This window comes from Notothenia rossii (assembly GCF_949606895.1).
Source record: "Notothenia rossii genome assembly, chromosome: 6".
Taxonomy (NCBI): Eukaryota; Metazoa; Chordata; class Actinopteri; order Perciformes; family Nototheniidae; genus Notothenia; species Notothenia rossii.
In genome coordinates this window covers 11,614,623-11,627,391 of record NC_136909.1, presented here as the reverse complement: position 1 = coordinate 11,627,391, position 12,769 = coordinate 11,614,623, and the positions used below count along the sequence as shown (strand labels likewise).

Here is a 12,769-nt window from a genome sequence, read left to right as displayed (position 1 = left end):
GTATCTAAAGACGCACATTTCACACACAGCCAGAAATAAAAAGGGTACGCTCGGTTTCCTGACCGCCTCCTGGTCGTTTTTGATGCTTTCCTATTTCTTGAATTTTTTGCCTCAAAGTTATTTTCCGTCTCCAGCTTGTTCTCAACCTTCTCCTATCCTCTCTCACACTCTACTCTCCGGCTCATCTATCCTTCCCACCTTTCAGGTTTTGTTGCCCCCCAATCACTCTGCGTCACCCCAACTGTATCCCTCCTTTCTCCTGTCCCTTCTCCCCCACACGTCACGCCCTTCTATGTCTCCTGTATGTTTTGTGACAGCCAGACAATCATGTTTTTTCAGGGACCAGGCGATACGAGAATAGCGTAGTTACTGTGGAGAATGGGTGTGTTTTTCAGAGCGGCTCTGTTTCAGTCTGTGAGGTGACTTACAGTGACAAAGCGCATGGCGGGGGGGTTGCTGCCACCGCCCCGTGACAATGGGCCAGACACATGGGGTGGGGGGAGCACGGAGGGGCCAGCCTCTCAAAAGGCCCTGCCTCTTTTAATAAAGCGTCCGTCATTCCCTGCTTGAAAAGGCCTCCTTTTCTCTACCTCTCCCCTCCTCTGGCTAAATGCTGGGAAAAGCACATCGCTGCCAAAACCATGCAGAGAGATAAATGCTGGTAGGAGAGGGGAGGGAGGGGGCGATGTTAGGGAAGGGTACGCACTTCTCAGTGCCGCTGGACCGTGACCTGGGCAAAAACATCACGTGGGATGTCTCTCCTGTCCACGGTATTGAGTTTGGACACAGATGGGAGCTCCACTGCCAAAGAATGTGAGGCAGGGGACTGCAGACACTAATGTCCATGAAGTCACGACAAATTATCCTGTGGTCTTCAAGGAAAAGAGGACCGCAACTCTTCCCCTCTGACATAAGCCTCCTCTGGTTTCAGCCTGCAGTCACTGCGCTCATCTGAGGAGAAGAAAGATAACTCATCAGGCCCTCATGATGACGAAGGTTCACTCTGGAGGTGTCTAATGCCAACGACTTCAAGTTCAACTTTAAGTCTCCACTCAAAATGTGCTTTGCTTATTTTCACTTTAATCTCCAAAGTAAAATATAGAAGTAATGTATGTACAGAGTTTGACATTTGTCTGCAGAGTGAGGAAAGTGCTTAGTTTGACAGTTGTATTCAAGCATGATCTTGACTTGGCCACTTGTTTGTTCAAGTTACTAAAGTGTGAAACTGGAAGTCGACACCTTTAAGAAATATTTTGCACATTAAAGTTTTGCACAACAGTGCTTTCAGAAACATTACCGATGAACTAAAAGTAAAACAAATATTTTAATAATGTAATCCCAATAAGGCAAACACTATTTTAAAGCATATTATTCTATGTTTGGAGTGCTTGACCCCGAGCAATTCTAAACTCAACAAGTCATTGCAAAGATGCATTATGATATACGGCAAAGAGTCAGGAGTCTGACTGACTGAGGGAGGTTGCAGGTCATTGTGAAGCGTAGGCTACACTCTGGTTTTGTACCAGGGTTGATTTAGGTTTGGGACAGACGTGCCCTCTGCACTCTGTGTGGAGCCCCTCTTGTTGGCAGGATAAAGGCTTCAGATGTCCACGTGTGCTGCTTGTGGTGGTTTATTGCCCGTGTCCCAATGTCTCAGGGGACGGAAAACAAACACTGATGGTGTGTGAGCGGTCTTTCTTTAACATGTCACAATCTTTGCAGTTGACTGGCAAGAAACACACACCCACGCTGCCTGACATCCCACAGATTAAACAGGTCTAAATGTTTAGTAACACCTCCTCCATCACTGGCTGCAATGCAACATGTTCTGTGTGCAAACCTGGTGGGGATCATGTCCATTTTGCAATATTAAAGAAGATTGGTCAACTTATTGTGCATCTTAAAATATATAGGCTTCAATGGAAGATTAAATACAATCTCTATCAGGCATAACGGCCCTCTAGTGGCGGCCTGATGCTCTGCAGTGTTGGCCTGCAGCAGAGGGCAGGGCTGGGTCGGGATGATTACTGCAGCGCTGGCACCTAACACACTTACACACAACACATACACACTTTCAACTCCTTATCCTGTGCCACAGCACGTCCTCACAAGCTACATTAAGAATTCTGAACTGATACAGGAGCGGTTTGAATCGGCATTAACAGCAGCGGGTGTTAGACCTGCCTTCCCTCAGCAGACAGATTACATAACACATGTCAGAGCATCCTCCCATATTTAAAAATGATCATACATACTGCTCATAAAGACGCCTCATCAAATGCACATGCACCTCAACATACAATGCCAGAATGACCTGTGGAAGACAAAAGAAAGGAAGTTAGAAATACTCGGGCGAGGGAGGAGAGCAGGAAAGATGAAGGCAATAGAGAAGAGTGGCAGCAGCAATATTTCAGAAAAGGGCTAGGCTGCCATTAATCTTCATAAGAGGGGAGGCGCAGTGGAGAGGGGAAATACAGAGTGAAGATGTGCAGGAGGAGAAAGAGATGGCATCACTGTGGACAGAATCTGTCCTCACAACTCTCGCTGTCTTCCTTTCCTGTGTGTGCAGTCTCTAAACACATCCTTTAAGACAAGAGCTCTAACCATCAGTCGGAGCCGGGCTCGAGTCAGCATCAGACAGGATCCCAGCAGCCAGGCCATAATTCAATCTGTGTAATGGACCCAGAGCCGAAACGGTCCAAGTTTTCAGACTCTATTTAGACCTAATGTAATGTCCCTAAACTACGAGGTACAAACTGCATGGGGACGGGGAGTTCACCTGCTGCTGTTCCTGTTGAATCAGAATATAACTGTACTGTGCTCTCTGGTGAAAAAGTGCAGCAAAAAATAAATAATATATTTATTCAACTGCAGATTAGAGCCAACGGTTTTTTTTTTACAGCAAAATTGATATTAGTTTAAAAAAAGTTCAGAATGTTATTTATGATATCAATAATGTACCAATACTTGTTTTTGTGAATGTGTTATCAAGCTAAGATAAAGCTTTTTTTTTTGTATCTATGTATTGTGATTTAATCAAAGCACGTTTCTGTACAGCACCTTACTCATCAGCCCAAATATATGCAGAGATAAATCAATGATCATAAGATTGGCATGGCTGATGTATCGGTTGGTGTTTCAAAGTCATATTTCTTTTACAAAACTTTGTGAGTTTCCCTACTTTATATGACATCCTATTTTAAACCCGTCTGCTTGTGAGCTCACAGCAGCCTTTACCATTTGAATGGGGAAAGTGGCTTTTGAAAGCTTTTGTTTGGGCTTGCCTCTGTGCAGCACCAGCCTCATTTCTCACCGTAAAGAGAGGAAGCGGTGAGGAAACAGGCCGGGAATAAAAAAGGCTTAAAGAAGAGATGGATGGATGGAGCAGGACTGGGCACAGCGCTGATAGATACATGTTCTTGGGATGCTTCACTGAACGTATGCCTCAGTTCCTTCTTCCACAGTCTTGTTGACAGGATGATGGCATCTTCATCTGCAGAGCTCTGCTGAGTCAGCCCCTCTCTCCCCTCCCCTCCCCTCTCTTAAACACACCTTCCATCATCATGGTATCTACACTGAAGCCGATGCCTGCAGACCCACAGACTTCAATGTATGGTCAGCTCTTAATTTAAAAAACAAAATGTATATTTTATGCTGCTTGAAGAGTTCATATCTGCTGCCTCAGGGGCAAGAGGCTGAGCTGCCATGTGCATCTGAGATTGGCATGTTAATAAATATTAAATATAAGCAATTAAGGGAGATGCTCTCATCCGTCACTGCAAGGGCAGTCAAAAGAGGTAATACAACTGACGTCAATTACTCCCCTGCCTCCGTCGGACTACTTTATTGCTGCCTCACACATACAGATGTAAACACATCCACAGTCTTCACACACACAAACACTCATGTACGCATCCTCACACAATTTCACCTACAGTACAGTGCAATACATGCAGGTGCATAACACACACGCTGCCTCACATTCAACAAACACATATGCAGGTCAAGGCAATCCCCCCCCGATGCAGGCGTACAGTTCAAGCAGCCGTATACTCAAACTGAAGGACGTGCAACTCGTTGTCCGACCGTGTGAGGAGGCACATTTCTATGATAAAAAAAGACTTCTTTTTTATCATAGAAATGTGCCAAAACATGAGGTGAAAATGCATTTTGGCTGGTCCACTTGTCTAATAAGGGTACGGTGTAAGTTGAGGTGGGCCTTATACATATATCACAAAAAAGAATAATCCTGATAGTCAATCAGACACCGGTTACAATGCATACTGATCATTTGGTCCAGCGTGTTTGACGTTGTCACAACTCACAACTAAATTGTAAGTAAATGGGTATCCCCCTTCTTTCCAAAAAGAAAACAAAAGTGTTTATTAAAAAAAATGTAAAATATATTTTAACAACTGCAGGAAGAACAGATAATGGTATTTGCTGTTCTGGTCTGTGTGGAAAACAAGACATGCAGGTCTGTGAAACCGAGCAGCTCTGTCCGAGCTTTTGTTTCAAATTTGTTCTTGATTTTTCTCATACTTCCTATTCCCAGACAGCCAATCAGCTCCTCACCACGGTTCATACCATAGGGTTGAAATATGTGGAGGACTTGGAAATCTTTCTTTTTTACATCTGAAACTTTTCGACCGGCACTTCTTTTGGAGTATACTTCAACCTTTACCATGCACTCTGCGCATTCACCTAAAACTCATGCACATGCGCAAATGCATGCACATAGATTGTCGCGCAATTTCTCGTTCTCTCTTTTGTCACACAGAAACTCAAACTGATCGATTCAACCAAAGTAAAAATGGTATTGAAACTTGGTTTAATTTTTAAATGGAAATTAAAATGAGGAAAAGTCTTTTTTTTTTAACAGTTAAAACAATTAAAAAGGGTTTTCTTAGTCCTTGTGCATACAGCTCAACATTTAGGGAAAAGGTTAAATGGATCTCCACTTTGAGACTTTGTTCAGTTTTAACTGGCCGTTGTATTGTTTGAGTTGTGAAATGTTGCAGCATAGCATCATGTAACTACGTTCAGTTACTTTTTAAATTACTTTTGCCTCCTGAAATGCTACATTAATTCCTACTCAAAGCTTGAAACGTCCACATTTAAAGATGAACTTTGATGAGTGTATGACCCGCTATACGGCGAACCTGTTCTGAAGGTGTGGTCTGGATTTATAAAGCCATTAAGGTTAAAGCTATTTTGGATGGCTCCATTGAAAATACTCTTTGTGGGCCAGATTGTTCCCATGAGGTGTTTCACTGTTGCTAAAAGCCAGAAAAGATCGGTTCTTAATGGGTCAGCAAGGCGAGGAGGAACCTGCTCTCCTGCCTTCTTCCTAAAGTTGGTATCTAGCCAAGTGAAACATTATTACACGATTTCTGCAGTTTTGCACAATAGCAGTTAAGCCCCCTCTACCTTAATCTGAATTATGTGAAGCTGGTATCAATAACCCTGGGACAAAAATTAGACTTACAATATTTGAATACACCATGGCCTTTCACATGTAAATTAAACTCTGCCCCCATAGCCGAAACAAATTACAGCCAACTGCTGGTGGCTGGACATGAATGGGCTTCCTAATGTAGTCTGCATCTACAGTGGGCCGGGAGCAGCTGGAAAAGAGAAACTGAGGCGGGGGAGAATTTATGTGACAGTGTGAGCTGTGACAGTTTGCTTTTATTTCATATTGAGTCTGCCATGCAGCCGCACTGTGACGAATGGGGCTTGGCTCAATGAGCATCTGTCTCCAAGGACTCACTGAGGGGTAATTAGAGCTGTGGGGTGATAAGGAGTATTCTCCCGGCCCAATAACTATTAATGGTGGCAAAGGGGACGGGGCCTTTACACAGACCTCTGACATCTCACACTTCTGTTGTACAACAGAGGGCGGGTGTGCCGGGCGTTTGATGAAGCGTTAGATTTTGGTGTAAATTAAATCAGCCCTCAGGGAACGAGTCTTGGTTTGGGAGACCGGTTTTAGGGCTTCTGGGAGTTTTCCATCACCGTTTAGCTGACTGACTGTTATTCTTAATGGTTTTTCTATTTCGCAGGCTCTGACAGCTGAGAATAATAAAAAGAAAAGAGGCCAGAGTGAACTTTAAAGGAAAAATATATTCGTTTACTTTTGTTTACTTTTCTGCCACCATTATATGATCCATTAGGTAAGATTGAAATTGAAAACAGAAGCTAATGGTAAAAAGCATTACTCGTCTCATACAGTCCATTAGAGACATCCATCAAAATTACCATACCAGACTCCAAGATGGCGGCCATTTATAAGAATAAATTGTGTTTAATCCAAAGACTGATTTCACGCACATTCAAAACAAATACACTTCGTAGCAAGGCTAACGCCCTGAGTTGTGCATGCCATACACTATCTTCTGACTTAACTGTCAGCTTGTTTATAACCTGTATAATGGCAATTTTCAAATGTTGCTGCATTTCAGAAACTCACTGATTCATCAATTGTTTGGTTATAGATTGAATGTAAAAGTTGTGATAAACTATAGCTTTTCTTTAGCAGAGGTCGGAGCAGTTGGTTGGTTTGGGGCTACTGGAAGAATGGGACACTATCACTACTTTATAACTCTTTAGTAAACAGTTATTGAGGAAACAGGCACTATTGACTATTTAGGCTGCTATTGTTTTTCTGTGTTGACTAAGGGCCAGTGAGAGAGTTCCATAACTGCACTGCTTTTTTATCTGCATACAAGGTGTTTGTGTGTCTCTGCGCCAACCTCACAATCGCCAAACTCCTCCTGTATCAGGTTGGTATTGTGTGGAAAGCTTAGAAATGAGACTAGGTGTTAGTTCCTACTGCTTTGAGTCTTAAATTGTATTGGCCTAACGGACATATTAAGACAAACAAACACATTCACTCACAAAAGTTAAAGGAAAATTCAAACCAGGAATATAAATCTGACAAATGCAAATGCATTCATGAGCATCGCAGAGGGAAAGACAATACTCCAAATTGTTGTGTGTTAATAAAACTGTGTGTTCCCTCAGTGTTCAATGTGTTCAGCCATTTAGCTTGATTGGGGTTCAACAAAGCTAAAGCCGATGTTGCTCCACAGTGTTTGGGAGCAATATAGAGATCGGTAAAGTAGGTTAGTGAATTCCACATGAGAGCAAGAGGGGGGTAGGATATGAGGGGAAATCACCATGGGCTAGGATCGTCTGGAACAAGTTTCCCAGCAGCCTTATTGCACGCAGATGATCTCTCCTCCACAGAGTGGAAATGGACTCAAGATCATCTCTTAGATAGGTGGGATAAAACCTTTGGGAAATGTGTCCCTGACTGTTTAAAACAGATCCAACCAGACAAATCACAGGATCAGCACATGACAACAGTGACACAGGAAATGCACAACAGCCACAATACACAACCACGGCAGATCAAAGGCACGGTTAAAGACATGCACAACATCTACCACAGAAACACCACAGTGGAAAACACACAGACAGACACGCACATAAAGTCTAACACTAATACACAAACTGAAGCCATGCAGACGGAAACAAAGCATGCACACAAACACACTGATAAAGAAAGATAGGTCCTCCTCCAAATCACACACATATCCCTCACACACACACTTCATGTTTTTCCTTCTAACACAACACACACACACACTGGATGTTTTTGATTTAATCCTAAACACGGACACAGTGGTACAAATGACAAGCATATTGTATAAATCAGAAGAACCCACAGGAAAAATAATTAGACTGTCTATTATCACTACTGCGGACCTGTGTTGTCTGAAGTACTTTATGTCAAAGATACGCAGACGTGCTAAAAACTCGTATCCAGTCAGAAATAAAGCAGGTCTATATTTTGCCCGTGGACTCTTGCCTTGTTATATGCTGCTTGATAACATTAATTTCAGAGAAATCACAGACACCGATATAGATGTGAATAAAGATACAGATACACACTCAGGTATATATCATTATGTGAGACTGAAAAGAAAGAAAGGGAAAATATAAAAACCACCAAATGAATAAATTAAAATTAGCAAGTTAGTACAATATGTCAAGCATGTACAGGAACAAATAAAAAGCTCCAGCCTGATCCCACGACACCTGACTGAATCAGCTCACAGCACAACAGCAACACTAGCAAGTAACCAGAACTACAATACCATACTGTAAGCCACACACAACAAAAACAAGAGATAAATATAAAAACAACCACAGCAGAGCAACAACAGTGACACAAACTTTATGTGACAGGTACAAGATGGACTCATAAATACAGTATATATATATATACATATAGATATATAGAAATAGGAAAAAGCCAGATATACGTGTTGCAGATATTTACTTCATCATCAAAGTGCCATACTCCTTGGCCATCCGGCAGCTCAGAGCTCACACTACTGTCCTGATCGATTAGCCAGCGATGCACGGCGTGGGCCTAAAAGGACATACGACATAAAGACAGAGCCCAGTTAATCGCAACAGTGCGACACAGAGAGACGGAGAGAAAGAAGAGATGAGGGGAGGGAGGGAGAGGTGGGGGAGAGGAGGAGAGCGGACAGAAAACAATGACAAGGAAATGAGAAAGATTCAAAAAGAGGAACAGGTGAACATTATATTAAGACACAGGTAGAAAACAAGGTGGAGGGAGGGAGGGGAGGAGGAAGAGAGCAGGAAGAGTAACCACCCCACCCTATCCCATCCCGTCTTGCTTGTCCAACCCCCCCCTCCCAAAAAAAAGCTCTGCCTGTGGGAAACAGGCTAGGTTAGGATGAGTGGTGGTGTGAGTGTGAAAGCACGAAATGGCACACATACAGTGGTGAGCGCAGGGCGACGCCACACTGATGGCGATCGATGGAGGAGGATCTGATGGTTGGAGGCTCACGGACGGATGAGCAGTAACCTAAACACTGGAGTGAGTCGGGATTCCTTAACAATCACACTTGTGCGAGAGGCACCTGGACACAAAATGCAGTGTACTTACCCAGAATTCACATCTAGAAATGTGCAACCACATTTGTGCAGTACACAAGACGACATGAATTGTCTTTAACACAACAACACAGAGAAAAGCAAACCGTCTGGCCCTGACTGAGATGCATGGAAACAGCTCATTGTGTTCCAGCATGGGCCTAAAGATAAGAAACTGTGTTCACAATATGTATGCAGACGGCCAGAAAGTAAACAGCAAGAATGGTTGAATTAACAGTAATTATTGTGTCTGTGAGCTCCAGACATGAAACAGATAACACTCGTTTATTTCCCAGAAATGCACCTCGACTGTCTGCTTCTCTCAGCGAATCAGACGGACAATAAAACGGACAATCTTCCAAAGTTTTTCCTCCAGACCAACAGACAGAGGAAAGGTTACAGCTCAGTCCTGCTCCCAATCTCTGGGGAGATACAGAACACACACACACACACACACACACACACACACACACACACACACACACACACACACACACACACACACACACACACACACACACACACACACACACACACACACACACACACACACACACACACACACACACACACACACACACACACACACACACACACACACACACACACACACACACACACACACACACACACACACACACACACACACACACACACACACACACACACACACACACACACACACACACACACACACACACACCATCTGTTACTCTTGACTGTTGTCGCGTCAGCACCAAACCACCCGAGCGCAGCTCCCTTTGTGACGCTTGCTGTCCCTTTGCGGCACAAATACTAGTCAAGATTTACACTTGGGTGAAAATGCAGAATGCTCGGGATTAACTAGCCTGTCATGGCTGCTACTGCACATTTAATATTTACTTTACGGCAGCAATTTGACAGTACTTGTGTTTTTAAGATGCAGTGATGCGGATGTCAAAGCACAACATGTATTTTAGACTGAAGGGGAGTTAAGCACACACACTGCTGACTTCAAGGGAAAACTGCAGAATCTTTAACACAGAATAAGATGGGAGAGCGTTGGGATATTACATTGGTTCTGGCTAACTAAATGCCTTACCCTTAAGGCGAGGACTAAGGGGTGAGATGTTAGGTCAGACACCCCCCAAATCAAAAGGACAGAAAGGTGTGAGGGGAGGATTCAAAGCTAATTGACTATCTGACAAGCAGTACCAATGGAGCATAAAGCATCTTAACCCATTACTCCCATGTAAGCCTAACCCCAATTTAGATTTGAACCCCAAACCAAAGCCCTAGCCCCGAACATGTAGTTCATCACTTAATAGTGAACAGAGTTGAGGAACAGACAAAATGTCCTCTCCCCTGTGGATTTCCCTCATTGTTCTCTGCTTGTGGGGACATTTAAACCCCATGAAGATAGAGAAACACACAAACCAGCACACACACACACAAAGAAACACACAAAGAGGGGGAGTAGGACCTTCTGTGTCAGGTGCTGTGTCTGTGAAGACAGATGCATCAGCTGGTAAGCACAAAGCCAGAAAGTGTAGGACAACACCCAGAAACAGAGTCACCTGAAGGGTACAGTGAATCAGAGGGTGACAGCAGAGGCCAAAGCCCTCTGTTAGGACGCCCACAAATAGACAAACGAGCAGACGGGGGCAACTTTAAATGTACAACCAGACAGCATTGTAGTACACATGCTTTATTCGATCCTTTTTTAACCAGGCATGAATGTGCACTTTGAACAACCTTCACGTATGAGAAATATCTGCAGTATCGAATGCTCAGCAACACACTGCTTGTGGAGAGGAGTGTGTGTATGTGATGAACAGCGGCATCATCCGTAGAGTTTGTGGCGAGTTACAGAGCGTGTCAGCTTAAAAGAATAATTGGATTAAGTAGCAGACGGCAACTGATGACAGGGAGAGAGGGATGGATGAAGACGAAGAGGAGGGGGGGAGACAGGGTGAGGCACAGGGGGAGAGAGGTGCTGATAAGAGTAAAGGGCCATTTACCCCTGAGCCTCTGGGAGCCTCAGGGCAGCGACCAGACACACAGAGGGAACTCAAACCGTTACGCTGTAGATTAGCGGGATAAAAGGATAACACTCGTAGTCTCTGGAAAACTAACTAGCAGCCTCTTGGTAGTTGGGTTCACTTGACATCAAAGTCCAAGACACACATTATACCTCAGTATGAGTCAGAAGAAAAGCAAAAAGACATCACTTTCTCTCTCCTTGCTTTCAAACCTTTCTGATGGCCTCTGGAGTCGAGCCACTCTGGAGGATGTTACCTGTGCACATTCACAGATTATCTTTACAGTGTCAGCTGCAGAACTGAGGATACAACTGAGGACAGTGAGGAGTGACAGTCAGAGTGTGAGAGAGAAGTGGAAGAAAGATTAGAGAGTAATCCTCTGGGAAAGGAGTACTGGTGAACCGGGACACAACATGAGGCTTCCCTTGTGCTTTCTCACAAGCATCATTTGTTGTTTGTAATTTGAAAATGTTAAAAAGGCACATATACAGAATATTTCAAATACATAATTGATAGTTTCCCCCAGTTAGGTCACCCACTTTTTGATAGTTGACAGTCAAGCACACACACATTTTATACAATAAATTACAAATTGTACGTTTTTTAAACTTTACTTTAGCTGCATTAAAACAAATGCATACTACAATTGATCAATTTAGAACAGCTAGAGAGAATTACAGTCCACTTCAAACCAGCCAATCTGAAATTCACACACAATTAAATAGTGATGACACAGTGAAATACAAAAGCAGGCCTCAACAGAATGAGATAAAAACACATCACGCGCATATTAGGTCATTTTACAATATGTAGATCCTGCTGTAGTGCCACCATCTGGCAGATTAACACTTCTTGTGAGAATAAAAACAAATTATCAAAAAGTTTGCACGTTTTATTACTTACAAAATGAACGTGAAAGAAAATGCCAAAGCTAAATGACCTCATCTAATACTTAAAGGAAGTTTTATCTTAACTAATTTTGGTCTTAACAAATTAATATGGCTGTAGGTTATCCATAATGTAAACAGCACCCTTCTTTCTATTTCTTTTGTTATCCAATATAGTCCAAAATATCCATAATAGACAGGAAAGGGGAAAATGAGAGGACACTGGGTCATAACAGAAATCAATACAAGGACAGAAATGAAGATAAATGCCATTAACAAAATAAGCATAAAGACATTAAAAGACTAGGCAGGGCTGATTATTAGTAAACTAATATATCTGCACAGAGCTTTCATTCGAATAAGCTTCACATAGTGAACAGCTCTCTGCTCACTGGACCTGCACCGTCTCACACTCCCTCTGTGAGAACAATAAGGAGCTGTGATATACAAAGGACTGTAGCATCAAGAACCAATCACCTAGCTCAAAAGCCCTATTCATCAGTCTGGTTTGTTTCAGCCCTGCTGTGCACCAGCTTCCCTCTGAATCCTCCACCTTTCCTCCGTTTATCCAGCAGTGCAGGAGCAACATCAAGTAGTCAAAGCGCTGATGCCATACTGTACGTCAAAGTAGGCCAATGCCTGGCCAGTTCCTTGTGAAAGGCTGACACAGTATCTGAACTAAATGGACCCCTACTAAATTATTCAACTCCCAAGGAAGAAAATCAAGTGGAGTTACACTGTAACAGGTTAGCAGCCTCACTGAGGTGCTGAACAGTAAAGAGCCCTTCTCAGAATCCCATAAGGCAACCACTTTATGTCTTCTTCAGGTCCTATTTCAACACGACTTTACTGAATACGTCACAGGGGATACGGCCCTAAATACTA

The 12,769-nt window shown here is 43.1% G+C and overlaps 1 protein-coding gene across 3 annotated transcripts in view; it reads right to left on the bottom strand.

Annotated features, from left to right (window-relative positions):
* ank1a (ankyrin 1, erythrocytic a) overlaps positions 1-12,769 on the bottom strand; it is a 90,162-nt gene that overhangs the window by 44,921 nt on the left and 32,472 nt on the right. The window contains exon 2 of one of the 3 annotated variants that reach the window (XM_079690097.1): positions 8,351-8,443. The exons of the other annotated variants lie outside the window; for them this stretch is intronic. Within the exon in view, the coding sequence (XP_079546223.1) occupies positions 8,351-8,443 (93 nt within the window). The remainder of the gene's footprint in view (positions 1-8,350; positions 8,444-12,769) is intronic. 3 annotated transcript variants of the gene reach the window in all.